General features: G+C 38.7%; 2 protein-coding genes and 1 long non-coding RNA gene across 9 annotated transcripts; 1 reads left to right on the plus strand and 2 right to left on the minus strand.

Moving 5' to 3' along the window:
• Nucleotides 1-202: 202 nt before the first annotated feature.
• On the minus strand, nt 203-1,043 carry LOC148850157 (uncharacterized). The gene is made up of 2 exons (XR_016098908.1): nt 905-1,043; nt 203-780 (listed from the first exon to the last, which is right to left on the minus strand). It is a non-coding gene; the product is annotated as an uncharacterized LOC148850157 (long non-coding RNA).
• A 3,910-nt stretch (nt 1,044-4,953) lies between these two features.
• Nucleotides 4,954-8,193, plus strand: LOC148850158 (uncharacterized). 7 transcript variants are annotated; one of them, XM_088942766.1, is made up of 5 exons: nt 5,048-5,151; nt 5,587-5,821; nt 6,046-6,117; nt 7,100-7,368; nt 7,473-8,193. In XM_088942766.1, exons 4-5 carry the CDS (start codon nt 7,288-7,290, stop codon nt 8,037-8,039), a joined length of 648 nt encoding a protein of 215 aa, XP_088798892.1. In that variant the 5' UTR covers nt 5,048-5,151; nt 5,587-5,821; nt 6,046-6,117; nt 7,100-7,287; the 3' UTR covers nt 8,040-8,193. The 7 variants fall into 7 exon arrangements, with proteins under 7 accessions (XP_088798888.1, XP_088798892.1, XP_088798887.1 ...); XM_088942763.1 differs by lacking the exon at nt 5,048-5,151 and adding an exon at nt 5,198-5,315; XM_088942762.1 differs by lacking the exon at nt 6,046-6,117 and having other exon boundaries at nt 4,954-5,151.
• A 3,297-nt stretch (nt 8,194-11,490) lies between these two features.
• LOC148850159 (BTB/POZ domain-containing protein SR1IP1-like) lies at nt 11,491-14,753 on the minus strand. Its single transcript, XM_088945232.1, has 5 exons — nt 14,354-14,753; nt 14,140-14,209; nt 13,282-13,893; nt 12,625-13,164; nt 11,491-12,388 (listed from the first exon to the last, which is right to left on the minus strand). The coding sequence occupies exons 1-5, from the start codon at nt 14,452-14,454 to the stop codon at nt 11,849-11,851; spliced, it is 1,863 nt and encodes a 620-aa protein (XP_088801358.1). The 5' UTR covers nt 14,455-14,753; the 3' UTR covers nt 11,491-11,848.
• Between the last annotated feature and the right edge of the window lie 3,166 nt (nt 14,754-17,919).

Consider the following 17,919-nt stretch of genomic DNA (forward strand, 5'->3'; position numbering starts at 1 on the left):
CTACGAATTACCTAAGTCTTAGTTCAAGTATTGAGCATTTTCTGCATGCAGACAGAGAAACATAGGCAGAGAAAATCAAAAGCAAGGAAAGGGAGAAACAGAATGTGGGAGCAGGTTGTTTTTTCCCACCACCACTTGCATATAACCAGCAACAACAGAGCAACTAGAATCATCCAACTCTAAGAACTAAAGTGAACTAATTGGAGTTTAGGACATCTCTTACTATAGATCCCATATTTGGGGCATTATGTTTAAGGACTCTTTCTCCCGTTTGACGACCCCCTACATAATTTATATTTGGGAATATCTCGGGATTGGGGTTATATAGGTACCGGACCCATAAAGCAATTTGGGGCCCAATAACATGCTCTGTGTTCCCATATGTCCAGAGAATTACAACTCGCCATTAAATATGATGACAAGTTGAAGAGATTAGAGATTAAAGTAGAGCATAAACCAGATTGAAATGATACCATGTTGCCATATCCATCTGCATGAGTGCCATGGCGGAAACGACTTTTTCTGTACAACTGTTGGAAGGTTCCTGACGAAAATAATATTAATGCAGAGATCAAATGGCTTAAAGAAGTCATCTATCTGCTGCTTTTTCCTTTTCCTTTTATTTTTTTTATCCGGTCTGTCTCTCATGTAGCAACTTGTTGGTTTCAAAGTAGAGTTCAGATTGGCTCTCCCTGGATTCATTGCACCTTAACTCCTTCGCGTCATAAAACATCTAGTGGCCTTGTAGCTAGTTCTGAATCTTCCTGGCTAAAATTAATCCTGTTTTCAAACACTCATAACTGTGAGAAAGATGATGAAGGGAGAAGGGTATGCTGACACACAAGAGGGGTACGAATTCAAAGAATATAGAATAGATAAAAGAGATACCATTACCATATATTACCTCTCTGCATGTACTGCATGCATGCGCTGGCCCGCCTCGCTCATGACGTTTGAAATCAGTGCAAAAGCTATGTTCTTTCTGGGGCTCTCACAGGGGGAGGAGGGTCCAGCCCTGGGTACGGTGAGTTGGGAGCCTGGGTATTATCTTCTATATATGGCTATACGCTATATAAACCAAACATGGTTATGGTTATTGGTTTGGACTTTGGACTTTGGACTTTGGAGGGGACGGGAAGAAATAAGAGTCGCTTTCTTCTCCACAAAGCTTTCCTACAAAAAAGATTCTTGCTTCATTTAATCACTCTTGTCCTGTTACAAGTATTGGTTATATCTAATTTATTCCAGGACGCAATTGATGGAAAATGTTTTGGAATTGAAATTGTCGTATGTTGATGTAATGTTTTTTAAATTCTATTTTTGCCCATGAAAAACATCACTGAGACAAAGATTAATTTATGAAATTAGCCGCCCCAATAATAAAGTGATTCACTCTATATATTTAAGTGGGTTTCATTGTCTATTTCATCCAGTGAACACAGCAAAGATGATCAAGTTGGGGTTGAACTTAAAGCCTCAGACAACCCGGAGAAAGAACAATTAATTAATAAATTTCATTGTGTACATAGTCATAATTTCAATGTCTATATTATAGGATAATAATTAATGAAAGAGATGCATTGGTATATTATTTGAAATGTACAGGAAGTTTTTTATTTTTTATTTTTGGAGGTCAAAGTATATTTATCAGAAAATTACAATTAATATTTTCAAGGGAGATTTAAGTAATTTTCCCTTGCACAGAAGATATCAACTACAGATTTAACACTTTGGTTTGGAGCAATAAATGTTCGATAGATTTTACAATAGTAATTAGGAATTACCAATTATATATCTGAACTATGAACTATGAACTATGAAGGATGGCAGTGAAAGGGCCCCACCAAATGCACGCCCATAAATGAATAGATATTTCTGGGAGCGAGTGTATATAATATATAGGATTAGACATTTTGATCAGTAAGCTAAGTTATTTTAGAGATAAGACAGTTTATAAACAGCGATCAGAAAGTAACTCATTCTTGCTTTATTTTTTTAACCCCATTAAAGGAGCGTGGCCCCGGGAACACAGCCAAGTTCAGTCCATGGTTCTCAGGCTTTTTTTTCTTTTCTGCTCTCTCTTTCTTCCGTGGCAAACACATGGACCCACCATTCCAGATGGTTGCACCGTCGCTCACCGGCAACGCGTGCGCTTCTGTACCCCCCAGTCCTCTTCCCCTTCTGTTGAGATTGAGGCTAGTAGTGCACGAGCACTTGAGCAGAGTAGAGGTTGATGAGCTCTTGTTATGCGCATGAACCCTAAATGCATGTGATCCTCCTTGATAAATGATAACCACAACCAGACATCCATTTCCATTTGAATATATATATATATATATTGTAAGTATATACTTTTGAAAGATATTCATTCAATTCTTCCATTTTTTAAATCCTTCCTTAACTCATATTTCATATATATACTTATGGGGTTTGATTTTACAATCTGGCTATATGTATAACTCCCAACCCAGAAGGGCAGAACAGAACATATGACATTTTCGAACAAGTAGACAAACAAAGAATAATTAATTAATTGCAGTTTGTAGAGCAAATATTTTGAAGCAAACAACTCCAACACCACTCATTTAAATTCTACAGATTGGTTTCGATATTATTGTGGTTTGACAAGAGGAATAAAATTATTTTGAAGGGATTCTCTTGGTCTGGGACCTGGACACAGGCACACAGTCTAGGGGCCATTAGATTTGCCACCACCGATCGGATGGTTGGTACGTATATATGTGGTCCATCAATGGAATTCACCTTTTCCCTTCAACAGGACGACTTGGGATCTAGGTTAGAACAAAAGAAGGTGCAAGGCCAACCTGAATGTGGAAAATTAAACGCAAAAATCTGTTGTCAGATCAGAGATGGGTGTTTAGGGCATAATCCATGGACAAGGCTCAGAAAAGGAAGGAACATCATCCAGAGAAGAAACCCAGGATTCGGTCTCAATAAGCTTCTTTTCTTTCATTGTCCCATGATTTGGTGACTTTGTTTCCTGTTGTGCTTGGTTTTTTGGCATCATCTACAGACAACTCTTCGAGAAATATGGTTGGATTCTGATCAACACGGTTGTCAAGATTAGACTCTATAGAATGTCTTAATATATATAGAGAGAGAGAGAGGGAGAGAGAGAGAGGGAGATTATTCCATTAACTTATTAGTAGTAATCAACAAGAAGGGTCGAAATAAGAGTTCACCCAGCTAACTAGTCTGTCGCTGTCCGACACATGGAAAAGGTTGAGAAGCATCTGGCAGGATAAGGATTCCCTTCAAGTTGTCTTTACATCGATCGTTCATGTCCAGTTGCCCACTCTTTATTTATTTTCTTCTACTGTCTCTTAGCTTCTCAAGCATGTTCTTACCCACTCATCGATCCATCAGTTAGTTTCTCTCATCAACTACTCTACAATAAATAAGATTAATTTTCAAGTTTCCAAGCAATACTCTCAAAGCAAAACCCACGAAACCCGTTACCATCACTACGCAATCGACAATTAATTCAGGATCAAATCAGTGGTCATGAAGTTCCTTGCATGCATATTAATTTGTCTCTGCTTGGTACAAAAATTGGAAAAGATTAATTCAAGTGTTTGTTTGTTTTGCCTGAATTTTTGGAGTCAGTCAGTAACAAATCGTCAACCACAATAGATCATATCGATGGCACATGAGTCATGACTGACTAAATGAGAGTGGGGACCCATAACTTAATTAATATTGAATACAGTGTCAACCCCCACCTAATATATTGGGACCTATAAGAAAATCAGATTGATCAGTTGTTTTTTAGAATATCTGATCTATGTACCATTTTAATATCTTTCAAAGAGTTTAAATGTGCATTTTGAATATGAATTTAAATTAAATCTTGGCTCAACCAATTAATCTTCAAGATGGTACCAATTGAGTGGTGGGTCTGAACATCCTAGCTAGTCTAATCTTGGACAGATGACAAATTATAGGGCCCCAGACTGATTATGGATCTTGTGTCCCCAGTCTGTCAATCACAGACCAAGCTTTTTTTTTTTTCTTTCTTTTCCACAAAATAGCTAGCTAGAGGAGGTTCCCCCTACTGTTTGTTTTACAATAATTTTGATGATGCCTGCCCATGATAGATGATGGACGATTATGGTAGTTGGAATTGCATATTAATTAAAGTGGGTCCATGCATGTAATTCTCTCTATTGATCATTCTTGATTCTCCTTCCATTGGTGCCAATGTCCCTCTTACGTTTACATTATGGTTAATTGATTCCTTCAATCCAAACTCATCAAACTTGTGCCCAACCCATTTCCAAAATGGTTGTTAATATCGTGTAGGAGAACTTCACAAAATAAGAATGAAGTAGCCTCCCTCTTTGCTTTGCTTTTTTCCTTTGTTTTAATTTTTGTACTTTTCCTTAAAAACCAAAATATATTTTATTTTTTCTTTTCTTTTAATTTTTCATCTCTGTTCTATTTAATTAATCATTCTTCTATTACATATATATTTGCTTCTATTCTTAACTGATACATATAACATTAATATTGAAGTAAAAAAATATGGGGTATATGATAAGAAAATTAATTTAGTACAAATTTCCTATACCATTTTGGTTAATTGGCATAGGAAATTAAAATCATATCATACATGCATTTTTTATAAGTTTCCTTTTAATAATAAAATCAAGGGGTTTTTACCGTTCAGTCACCTAAAAATCCCTAAATTCAAAGGGTTATGTACGGATACTATGTGATGATGATGATGATCTATCTGATCTGGACAAACAACACATGTTATATCAAGGGTGCCCCGGCCCTCATCAATCATCATACATAGTCTCTATGATGTCATTCTTCAGCGTGGCAAGGACCCAGGCCAGGACCACCTTTAATTTTCTGCACGCTTACGTTCATGGTGATGAACTTCATGCATGTACATATTATTACCATTTAATGTTCTTAAATCCTGAATTTGAAGTAGAATGCATGCTTCACTAAATAACTTCCCAATCTTCCCTTAAGACATTACATCTAGGTTTAATTTTGCATTGCTTTGTTTTGATGATTTTTTGGACTATTTCTTGAGAGAGAGAGAGAGAGAGAGGTACCCACATAACGTACGGGAAAGATCAATGAAGTGGAGCGTCACGGCCTACCTTAAGGAATGTAAGGCCTCTCTCTCTCTCTCTTCTCTCTCACTCCATATGAATGTATAGTGCATAGATATAAAATGTGTATATTATTGAGACAACTGTTAATGGAGATATAGAATTCCTGGTGCATGTGATTCATCTTAGCAGGCTAAGCTGTCCGCTTGATGATTATCTGTAGTAAGGCTCTGAGCTTCTGAACTTAGCTATTATAGAATAATATATTTGAGGAGGTTTTCTTTTTATTATATTTAAATTAAAATATTTTTGCTTCTTGTGCTGAACCTGTCCCAAGCATCTCTTCCACATACCTCGAATCATATTGGCCAAGGCACTGGGATTTGTTTGGCATGCCTCATTCCCTAATACAATAATATTTTCGTCTCACTGTGAAAAGAGAGAATCTTAAATTCTTCTCTGGTTTTTATTTCATCTTATTCTATGTTCGCAGTGTATATACTTAATTCGTTCGGAATGCCAAGCTAAGACTAAGAGGGTGTGTGTTAGCTTGTTTCCTCAAAGCTAGCTGTGGTTGGAGAGGAGTGGGTGCAAGCACATAAATAGTCGTGTTGCTCTCCCCCCCTGAAGGAGTTTGAATTTCTTTTCCTTCTTTCTTTCTTCTTCTTCCTCCTCGGAATACCAAGGTGTTCGATCTCTACTTATCAGCTCATCACCAGACTCTACAGGTCAGGATACGCACTCTTCTCTCTTCTCTTTTCTACCTTCACCTCTTATACTCGATTAAGTTGTTGAAAGACACAAGATTACAGACGTTTTTCTTACTTGTTCCTCGAATCTTGCCTGCTCAAAAATTATCCTACTGTACCTGAAATTTCAGAGATCTGTACAGAGATCTGTTTTGAATGACCTTAGCTTGTGGTCATAGAGCTCCGTTTTATTCCCTCTACAGATGGAACATCTCGATACCCAACATGCTATTATAAATTGGACAGTTGGGCTCTCTGGATTGCAATCGGAACTGGTATTCTGTTTTCTGAAATATACTTTTGTCTGTTTTCAGAATAGATTATATATGTTTCCTGTTAGGGTTGCTAGTTCAATACGCCCCGACCTTTAAAGCTTGTCAACACCGCCTGTTGGTAAGCTTTATCACCGGGCAGTACATCCACATTATAACTCTTATGAATTGCTAATTTCAGAAAACATAAAAGCCTCGGATCAAACTTGCTCTGATTGGTATCTACTTGCTTTTGATAGTAGCCTTGCTTGGTTATCAGGAACTGGAAAAGAATATGACTATATCAGTAGGAACTGAAACTTGAGACTTTCAGTTCTACCAATGACATTCTAGCGATTTATGGATATGATCCCTCAATTAATTGTCTTTTTTTTCTTGAGATCCTTTAATTTAATTGTCCATTTATTTTGTTTGTTCTCTCTATTTATGTTTATCACTGGTTTTAAAATTTACAAGACACTCTGAGCTAGCGCCAGAAAAGCAAGCAAAAACAATGAATTTATTTACTCCCAGAATTAAGAAATTAATCAAAGTGGTTTTAATTACAAGGAGAAATATTAGGTGAGAACTTATAATAGGACTGAGCAAAGTGGTCAACAGCGAATAAAGAAAGAGTATTTCTTTGTTTGAAGTAAATCTCATGTAGAAGAAGATAACTCTAGTCTTATCTTTGTTAAAGAAATTTGAGACAAGGTCCTTCTATGTGATCTTCCAGAGATTGTTCAGCACATGGAAGAACCAAACAGGTCCAAAAAAAGCTAGCATCGCCTTTCTTTCATTTTGATAGTTGTATAAAAAGAAAATCGAGTCATGACAGTAGTTACGCCCATTTTTCCACATGTCGATGCTTTATGATCTGAAAATTGTGGGTTGTGAGTGTATACTGTATAGGCCAATCTCCGACAGCTGTAATTTTGATCTACCGGGTTCTGTTTTTTTTTTTTTTTTTTTTTGAACTTTTTGCAACAATTTTCTTGTTTGACAGGTACAGGAAGAGGCAATAAGGCGATATGTTTTGACATCTTATAAATATTCAAGATGCAATTCTGAAGAGTAGAACCCGATCCGAAATCTGAACAGAAACATCTCCGAGTTGTTAATTTTGATTTTTCTTGTGAAGATCACCATCAGAGAAAGAAAGGAGGAAGAAAAAAAAGACAAACTGCAGCTCAGATGGAGAGAATTCTGAAGCCTTATGATAAGGAATCCATGAAAATGGCCATGCTAAAGCATGAAAAGACATTCAAAGAGCAGGTACTCCAAACGTAAAACCTTTCTTTGATTTCTCCTTCTTTTCTCACCGGTCCATTGTCTATCCCCTATAATTCTAAGCTTGATGAGGATGATCGATCGTGCAGCTATATGAACTTCATCGTCTATACCAAATTCAGAAGATGCTAATGAACAACATGAAAGGCAGTACTAGACCAGATAGGTGTGTTCCAAATGGATGGAACTTAGAGAAGGATATCAGTTTCAGCCAGGCTCATTGTACTTACAGAGAACAGCAGAAGCCACGAAGGAGACTTGACCTGGAACAGCCAGCCGAAGACTGCATTGCGGACGAAGGTGGAGATGGAGTGCTGGAGATAGAGGACGAGAGCGATATTGAGCTAACACTGGGGCCCGCAATTTACAGACGAAGAAAAAAAGATGAAACACCACTAACTTCAGATTCTGGACCAAGTTTTTCTTCGTCGTCCACTGAATCTGGCCATATGAAGACAAATACCGGGGCCCATAACAGGATTGATACAAGGGAAGAGTTAGGAGGCCATAACTGGGGGCTCATTCAGGTTCCTGACATGCAATCGGGTTTCCAGAGTGAAAGGAAGAACACTTTTGATGTTGAAGAACAATTGAGACAAGAGACACTAAACCGGCCTCCTTGGCTTTACCATGTTTTCAGTCTGAACCTGACTTAGACTAGCTTTCGAACTTTCAAACTGCTTCTGATCTGATTGACTAATCCTTGATGGCTGTTTGTGTTAACTTTTTCTCTTAGTTTTCAGTATAGTGGATGATGAAGTTTATAAAGAACTAAACAAGCAGGATATAGTTACAGATATATTCCAATTAGATTCAGTTCTGGAAATCCCAAATACACATTTCCATTGTTAATAAACCCACTCAAATGGGAAATGATTTCTATACCAATTTCAGCTAGCGTAGTTTACTGTGCTTCTTTTCTTCGTGCATTAAGGTAATTAACAAGAATCGTGGTCACTATACAACTGCATGATTGCTTCTTCTTCGTGCATTATGGTAATTAACAAGAATCGTGGTCACTATAGAACTGCATGAGTGCTTCTTTTCTTCGTGCATTAATGTAATTAAAGTTCAGTTTGGAAGGAGTACAAATACAAATATGTAGAGTGTAAAACCTTATATTTTGTATTATTTTATATGTATTTGTACTGTACATAACTTGTACTCCTTCCAAACATTGCCTAAGGTTCTATATGTTACCTAACTTTGGTTATTGTATTTTTTTCTGAATTGTTAGGTTGTAAGGTTAGTGGGTTAGTGGGGATTTAGTGTATGAGTTAATTATTTCAAATTTTGGAATTTGTATTGATGGGTTGAGGTATGAAGAGGCCATTGCCTGGTGCAATTGTAAAACCTTATTTGACAAATATGAGAATGTGGATTTGAGCATGAGAGCGGCTAATTCGTGCAAGAACATGCCAAACGTTAAGGTCTGAACAAAGAAGAGTCTTGTTTTAAAAGGCCGGACACCCTCAAGGTGTTCAAAGAGAGGTCCAACCTCCTCAAAGGTGGCCATCTTCCTCTTTTTTTTTTTTTTAATGAACCTAGGGGGTGATCGATCATCAATTTGATTGTCAAATCAATATAAAAGAAATATAGCTAGGAACCAAAATTGGATCATGCATGGTAGTAAAGACGATGATATCATCTTTGATTTTGGAGAACCTTACAATTGATGTTGGGCATTGAATCATTGTAATGCGGAAAGGGACTATCTTTATCAAATCCTCACCGGTAGCCAAAATTTCAAGCCCAATGCTTTGGATCGTGTGCTGACTATGTATACACAAAAACTTATCATGATTAGGGATAATCATTATAGAATTTGGGATTCAGGTGGGGACACAAAGCTTTGATCTTTATGACAAGGGAGTTGCATATCTTTCATTATTTTATGTCTTTGAATTTCTTAATTAATTTTTAAGTACTTATTGATTTTGTGGGTTAATTAGTGGATTCAAGTAGTTAGCTAATTTCTTATAGTCTAAATTTGATAGGTTGAGGTATGGAAAACAAAGAGTTCTGCTTGAAGAGACCAAACGCCCTTGAAGTTTTTAGGCCTGACCCAAACAAGGTGGATTGGTTTTCTCCCTAAGAGATGGATGAAGAGTGAAATCAATTGTTCTATTCTAATAACCTCTTGAAGAAGTATTATGTTCTTGTCAAGTTGGCATTATGTTATCGTTATGTCATCATCAAGGGTGGACATATATATATATATATTACTTGCCACATCATCATCTTCATAGAAGGAATACATGCCACATCATCTTCTACACATAAGGACTACTTGCCTCATGATCATCATCATCATAGTTGGATTAGACATCATCACTTTTTTTTATCAAATACATTGAGATCTTTGATTCCCATGGCGGTGTTTGGAACCAGAGTCGTTGTTCCAGAAAACGGTGACACACCAACACCACATTGGAAAAATTGGTGTTCCAGGAAACGTCAATATGTTCAGAATCATTTTTCCATAAAAAACGGTGCTCCAAGCCATGCTTTGGAAAGCGAGAAGGTGTTGTTTGGATCAATGCTGAATTCAATGTTTTCTCAAATTGGAGCTCGCTACAGTCAACGAGAACATGATGTGGTAATGACATGGACTTCCTATAATGGGTAGCAGTGCTGAAAACAAATATAAAGCATTGGTACTAAACAGTAGATGTTATTGTTGCTCCAGGAAACGTCCTACTTGACAGCAATGTTTAATTTTCACACAAAAAAAGACATCATTTTCTCATAAAACGGTACTTCCTATCTACACAGATACAACACCGTATTCTGCAACATCGATGCCAAACATATACCATATATTTGAGGGGGCGTGTTAGGGAGTTGAGATAAGGTTCAGTTTGTCATCATGAAATAACAATGAGATAGAGAGTTTTAAGATGTTTAGGATGGGTTTAGGGTAGAGATTAAGTTAGATTGATTTTATACTACTTATTATTGAATTAATGCGATATATTCAATTTCTCTTATATTTTACACCCACTTTAATTCTTTGGCAATTAACCAGCAGAAGTAGAAAGCAGGCTTATTGGTCCATAAAGTAAAATTTAAACAAGGTATCGGTCCCAAGAATTAGATTCCAAGTAAACAACATGGAAAAGACTTTCCATGTCAAAATTTTTATGGAGCATATATGCGCCGTTTGGTAAGGATTTCAGAAAGAAAACTTTTCCATTGTTTTAAACAACTATTTCTTTTGAAATGATAACTATCAAAAACAACCATACGTACAGAACTCTTTTATATGTCAGGACAAAACTGTTAATTTCTTGGTACAAGCATTTGCTTCCCAGACTGGATGAACCGCTTTTAGTGGACATGCTCTTTTGGTTCTATTGTGATTGGCCACTACATGAATAAGCACTACTACTAACCTGTCCGACCACAGCATGAACAACCACTACTGTCCCTCGTGCATTTCTCACTTTTCCAAAAGGTTCCAATAATTCATGGACAAACCTTTAGCTTAATTTGCTGTTATGCTGTACTACTCTCTCTCTCTCTCTCTCTAGAAATTCAGAATGCCGACACTTCCAGAGCAAGATATAAGATAAATTTGACAAGGTTGTTTTAGTTCATGTGAGAATGCAATGTTTTAATGAAAAGAAGAAAAGCCAAACATGAAAGATATTTACAGCCCTAAATTGCTCTCCCCGTAACATATATTTTGCTCATTATAATGAAAAAAAATAAGGTTGAAAACAAGAGAGTATGGCAGTGCTCGTTTGTCTCTTGTTTAATTTGTACAATTGCATGAGGGACTTGTGTTTGTCCGGACAAAAGTTATCCAAACAAAAATGGAGGCATGCCTCTGACATGATAATACAGTACGATATCTGAAGCTGCTGTTAGCCTGTGACGTTGATTTCCACAAGGAAGAAGAAAGAACAAGTCTCTGTGACAGTGACGACAACCCAATATATCAATATATATGTTCTTATCAGTTTAAACTTCATACTCCAAGCCGTTGAACCGGTACAATTAATGGAACCTTTTCTGTGATAAATGATAATATCCACTGAGGCAATTTATCATCTACATATAGTAAAATTAATGCTTAGTGTTTAAGGCTTGTTGAAACTCAGATACAAAGAACTTTTAAGCCTTAAATAACAAATGGATTTAACTGACAATATTCTTCCCATTTCCAATGTAGAAATTAACTGCAATCGGCCATCCTAGTAAAGAGAAACTCTATTAGTACTATGGTCTCTGTATTTTACTAATCACCAACCTTGAATCTCTAGAGTTCTAGGAACTGTAATGGCAAAATAATTTACAACCACATTTACTTGATTGAAGTAGAGTGGGGAAAAGAAAAAAAAAAAGAATGCCCACTATGTCCTGTTGTCAAGCCATTGAAACAAGGACATAGAAACAGAGTATACTCCTGCTGTTGCCTGCAGTAAGTAAAATATTTTGAAATCAGAGCTGCATAGATGAATCAAGAGATGGAATGCCGTCTATTTCTGCTGGGCTTTATCCGACCTTTGCCATCAGAAGGCTTCACTCCATCTGCACGCACGAAGGGGTAGAGGCGCCCAAGCTTTTTGGACACAGAGTTGATAAATGACGGTTTCGACCGAGGCAACGGAGGCTTATCAGCAGATGGTGGAGTGCTTCCCGATGGGATGATTTCTGCTGATTTTTCGAGTTGTTTTAATCGCATCCGCATCTTTACCAGCTCTATCTTCAGGTCTTCGTTTTCTCTTCGTAAGCTCACGACCTCATCAGGGGCTGAGTGATAATCTGCAGAGTACAAATTCAATTTTTGAGGCAGAGAAGGAGATTCCCCACCCATGAGGTTGCCACCACCCATAACATCCCGAAGACGTTGCTGCTCGTAGTAAAGAACCTGAACCACGATCTGCACAGGGAGACGATCGTTCTGGGCTGCATGAGCACAGGCTTCCCGGGATAGCTTCTGGCAGTCCATCAAGCTGCAAACCTTCTTCCTCTCCATGTCAGTCAGAGCAGGATGAGCCTGCACTGTGAAAACCATGGTATAATATTGCCCAGATAATTTTCTGTAAGAAGAAAACTATAATTTGGTAAAAGTAACAGAAGCTAGATAGAGAAGAGAATTAGTTGATGAACTCATCTATGTACTTCCCCAACTATGACTAGGCGGCCATTCAAGTGACTGTAATACATAAAAAATTAAGCACAGTAATAGATTAAGCATAGATGAAAAGAAAATTCCGTATACAGCAAACAAACCTTCAAGTATATATCAATGGCTCTGTACATTCCATCCTCTGTTACCCTTGCTTGTTCTGGGATCAACTCAGCAAGAGCAATGAACCTCGATACAGATAAATTACGGTCAGAAGCTATTTCAGCAAGGTAGCTCTCCATTAGCTTCCCAACCCGCTCCATGTCACTCGGAGGAGGGGAGACATACTCTTCGTCTGCATTGTAGCCCAGACGAGCGGCTTCCAATTCATAATCAAGGTAGTTCATCATGATCCGCTGCACCGTGTCCACATCAAACAATGTATCCCCAGTGAAGGAAAATGAAGGAATCAAGAGATCATCCAGCACCGCCTGTCCAAGTTGCAGACCCATTCTCTTCTCCAGATCAAGCCGGCATGCAACCGTTGTTTCCAGATATATAGCTGCACGTAGCAGCATAGAGAGAAAGCTAACAGACATTGCATTCTTCTCCCTTGGCAGAAGACTTACAATGGTCTCCAAAATGACCCTCTTCTCGTGCTCTTGTTTAGGCTCAATTTTTTTCCTCGCCTTTCCAAATATTTCCTGCACCAAGAGATTCCAAATTAAGTACATGGGAAGAAGAAGAAGAAGAAGAAGAAGAAGAAGAAGAAGAAGAAGAAGAGAAACACAATCAATCAGATTTTCAGACCGGTTTCTCACCAAACCTCGAAGAGATTTCTGCGCATAGAGCATCAGTATTGGACCAAGTGCATACTGTTTAAAGCCTCTCGCCAACATTGCCATGATAACTCGATGAAAGACATCAATCCTGAGAACAGTTAAGTCTTCAGCCCACCAATCTACAATGGGTTTAAGGTGAGACCCTGAGGAAGAATTGACAACCTCGTGTCTATTCTCTGTCTTCCCAGGCATACAGAATTGGCTCTCCTTACAGGCAATATATGCAACAGCATCTATGGATCGACTAACCAATTTTACCTTCTCTGCCATTGGAAGGAGGTTTTCTGACGCATGCAACACGGAGATAGCACCAGAAAGGCTCTTCAGTGCCACTTCATTCAAGTAGTCCTCTGTTCTACCCACAAGGTTTCCGACTGCATAGTCCTCTGTCATCTCAAGATACTCCGCCATGCACCGGAGCATGGCAATGTTCTCTGTACTTATCTCAAAGTTTATTCCATAACAGAATTTTGCAGCCAGTTCAAATGCCTCCCCACCTGGAACATCAGGGAGTTCAATGACAGAAACATCGGCATCACTAGCTTCAGAGACCAATTTCCTTATATATCCACACTTTGATACCAATGGAAACTGCAATTGAAGTTATTAATGAATGAGATTCAATTGAAACCCTACTCTAAATTCGCAATTCAAGGACAGATTCCGCTTACTTATCTCAGATTCTCAGTCTCTGTTTCAGTCAATTGGTCATGTAATCTTCTTTTTCTTTTTTCTTTTTTTTTTTTTGTTTACTGATACTACCATGTTTTGCAAATTTATCGATATTAAAGAATGAAAATCAAAGAAAAAGAAAAGAAAAGAAAGATTAGGATCTACCTTGTGCAATGAAAAAGAGGCTCCTCCAGCATGAACTGTGACATCGCTAGGGATCTCCTGGGAGAAAATCCTGTCGAAATTCAAGCTGACCATCTTCAAGATTTTTGTTATTATCCGAGAAAAAATTATTCATTCAACTGAAGCAGATAAGATTTTAAACTATTGAAAGAAACCCGAGTAAAGAAAATGAAAGGAAAAGAAGCAGAAGCAAGACCATTCACTTGTTCTCTTCATGGCAGTGGAGAGCAGCTGTCTCTTTTTGGATGACATGTTAATAGCTGGCAGTGCAGCTTCCTCTTGATCAAGCTCCACCATATCTGTAACGCGAGAATCTTATCTTCTTCTTCTTGTTGTTCTTGATAGTGTCTCCATCAGAAGGTGGAACACGAAGCAGAAATCGACAGAGTCGGATACAATTCTTTATTAAGGTTGTGGTCAACAGAGTCCACCATATCTTCCCCAATCGACAGAGTCCACCATATCTTCCCCTCCCTGTTCTACCATCTGAGATTGAGAGTTTGAGAGTTGAGATTTTAAGCTTAAGCAAGTACTAAAATTGAAAACATAAACAAAAATTTTTACTGTTCCATAATTGAATTATCGACTTATCGTCTTGAAACTATACGAGCCAAGTATCACTGATCACGATGCTGTCTGTGTCACGCTTAACAAATTACCGAAACTATCCCTCATCTATTGGGGAGGGGATAATTTTCACAGGGGTAAAAAGAGTCAAAATAAATGAAAGTTGTATCTTGTACGGGGATTCGATTCAATTATCAACGGTTGATGGACCCGAAATGTACTTGATATTGTGTGGTGGGCTTAAGGAGTTGAGGTTTTTCAAATTTCAAGCTCAAACGGATGGATGGGAGATGGGCCAGATCACAGATGGCAAAAATCCTTGTACCTTTAGCGACGGCCAACCGTAAAAATAGATCACGTACGAAACATTACAGCCATAAAACCTGCGAGGCTGCTCTCTCCTGAGTGAATTGGAAGTTACATTGGACCTTAAACTCTGAAGCATGGCCCTTTGATGTATCGCTGCTGCCTCACTCTGAATTGGAAGTTTGAATTGGATGAAGTGGCCTTTAAAGTGGGGGCCATAGTAAACACCGAAGGCCACGTGGATTGGGGTTTGGGGTTAATTCTTATTTTTTAAGAAATATTTTATAAATTTAAGAAAAAAATAGGTGTTCGTTTTTTTTTATTTCTTATTTCTTTAAGAAGAATCTTAAAACTTTTTTATTTTTGGATGATACTAATAAAACATAAATATAAAAAAAAATCTCATATATAAAGTTAAAATAGATAGTTGACAATTTTCAAAATTCAAAATAATAATTTTTTACCAATTCAGAAGTTTAAAGAAAAAAAAATATCAATATTAATATACCTCTTAATATAATTATTATATTTTCGCCAGTCTGATGTATATATATCATAGCAAATGAAGGGACCCTGAATCAGCATAGCTAATTTCTCCCCACTAATTTTTCAATTTTAGTTCTGTTCAGAAAGAATGTAAATACAAATATGTCCATTGCCAAACTTTGTGTACCCTATTCTTAAACCATATCTTTGTATTGTACATTATATTTATATTTGTACTATCGATCCTTCCCAAATTGGACCCATTTAAAGTTTCAACGGTCCAAACTCCATATATACTCCCAAGTCCCAAGTGAGTGTATTTGCATGTGATGTGGTGGACAAAACTAAGCTCAAATCAGTGTGTCTTCAAACCAATTTTCAAATTAAGTGGGATCGGATAGAAAACTGGAATGGTTACAGGGTCACGGCACTGACTAGTAACTGGTTAGCTCGTTATCACGGCAAGAACCATCAATTCATCAGGACGTGGAATGGTCACCAGGTAACCCGGTCAATTGCCCAGTCCAATCCGAGCCCAAAACAAATTCAAACTATTGTTGATCTCCTGATTGGTCATACCGGCCGGGTGCCAACTGACTAGATTCAGGATTATATATAGACGGTTTTGAACAAACACAATGGACAAACTGCCTGCTTGAATGTTGAATCGCAGAATCGGTGGATGGACTGGAACTGGATCACTGTCCCTCAGCCTCTTCCAAAAGCATTTGTCCAAGGGAAATACATGATTTATGATAAATTCCAATTATTTTAAACTCTGATATCAATATCATGATAGAATTTTTTTTTCAAGAAATTTCAGGAATCATGTGAGAAAATAAATCTTTCTGTCATCCTCATCTTCGACAAGTGCAGTGCAGCTGGGTTTGCTTTCAAGAGATCCGGACTTCATCAAATCGATCCCCATGCTCTTCCTCATCATCGTCGTCATCATGATAGATCAACCATCATATCATTTGCATGCAGCTACCACAATTATATTGCAGAAATTGAGTTCCACAAACATCGTTGTCATCTTCGTTGTCTTGGTCACCCTTATCATCACATCTGATCTTTTTAAGTTGCGAAAGGTTGTATAAGAGTAGTAGTGAGACTCTGGAAAATGACTTGATTTGTAAGTTTTGAAATAATATGTAAGATAAGTTCACTCCATAAAATCACGTAAAATTTTAAAAATACATAAGGACCCTATTGGTCCAAACAAGTCCAATGACATGGGAACCTTCCACGTGGCAAGATGGTAAGTGATGGAGCGCGATCCGGCCAGTCTTAACTGTCCGCTGCCTTGCTTCCGAACGGGGTAGCAGGGAACCTGAAACGGAGGAGATGGGAAAGCTCCGGGGGGAACCCGGTGTAGAGGCTCTGAAACTCAAGTTAGAATCCTTCAAAAGCAAGGTAATACCAGATAGCGCAAAGTTTGCATACCTCCGTTGTCGGGGGGCAGGGGGCTCTTATAGTCACTTCGTGTACTCGTCCCGAGGCCCTTGTCAGATCGGGTATGATTACCCTTGCGCTTGTCAACTCGGCCATCGTCCCTTCTACTGAGACAGAACCGTCAATGTCTAACCGTCTAACTGGAGATGGCGGTGGCAGGTGGCCGTTTAGAGTGCTGCTGCCAAACGTCAGATCTCAAGTCAGTCAGGCATGGCGCCCTCGGGCACGGACTTCCCTAGTGTCAGGCATGGTACGACTTGTTTGGCTTTGGTGCCCAGAAGATGATGCGAAGTGCTGAGCGAGGCGGTCTTGAGCTCGGAGGTATCCCGAACTGTTACAAGGTGGGTCAGTTCGACGAAGTGTATCCCGAGCTGTTACAAGGTGGGTCAGTTCGGCGAAGTGTATCCCGAGCTGTTACAAGGTAGTTCGGCGAAGTCTATCCCGAGCTGTTACAAGGTGGCAGTTCGGCGAAGTCTATCCCGAGCTGTTACAAGGTGGGTCAGTTCGGCGAAGTGTGTCCCCTTGTTCCCGCCTAGGCTTGGCCCCTTTTGCCGAGCTGTCGTTTCTGCCACGTGTCTCATAATAGAGAGGTCGGGCCAAATCTTCGTTCATCAATTGCCCCCCACTCCTTGTGCCGAGGGTCTTGCCATGGTGCGGGGAGTTTTCACGAGGTAGCTGGTGGATTTGTCCCGTCCTTCAAACCTTCACTGTATGAGACGCTTTTGCTAGGGTTTTTCGGTTTTCGAGAAGGCTGGAAACGTGCTTACTCAAGACGCTGGTGGTTGTGACCGCGCGATTTAAATTTCAAACCAACTCGCGCCGCTGGGACGTGACAGCGGGTCATTTCAAAAAGGCACACCACTGCTGTACGTGCGCGGTCGACTGTCAGGGAGACGTGCGGCACGTCAGTTTCGAAAAGACGCGTGTCGAAGCGACGTCGGTTTCAAA

The sequence above is a fragment of the Nelumbo lutea genome, chromosome 5, assembly GCF_056320005.1.
Source record: "Nelumbo lutea isolate HS-2025 chromosome 5, American lotus-T2T, whole genome shotgun sequence".
Lineage (NCBI taxonomy): Eukaryota > Viridiplantae > Streptophyta > Magnoliopsida > Proteales > Nelumbonaceae > Nelumbo > Nelumbo lutea.

Coding starts and splice junctions, on each gene's coding strand:
- LOC148850158 (XM_088942762.1), top strand. CDS start 7,288: ATGGAGAGAATTCTGAAGCCTTATGATAAGGAATCCATGAAAATGGCC. Junction 7,369..7,472: donor AAAAGACATTCAAAGAGCAG/GTACTCCAAACG, acceptor TCGATCGTGCAG/CTATATGAACTTCATCGTCT.
- LOC148850159 (XM_088945232.1), bottom strand. CDS start 14,454: ATGGTGGAGCTTGATCAAGAGGAAGCTGCACTGCCAGCTATTAACATG. Junction 13,894..14,139: donor CCTCTTTTTCATTGCACAAG/GTAGATCCTAAT, acceptor CTTCAATTGCAG/TTTCCATTGGTATCAAAGTG. Junction 12,389..12,624: donor CCATTGATATATACTTGAAG/GTTTGTTTGCTG, acceptor TTCACAGTGCAG/GCTCATCCTGCTCTGACTGA.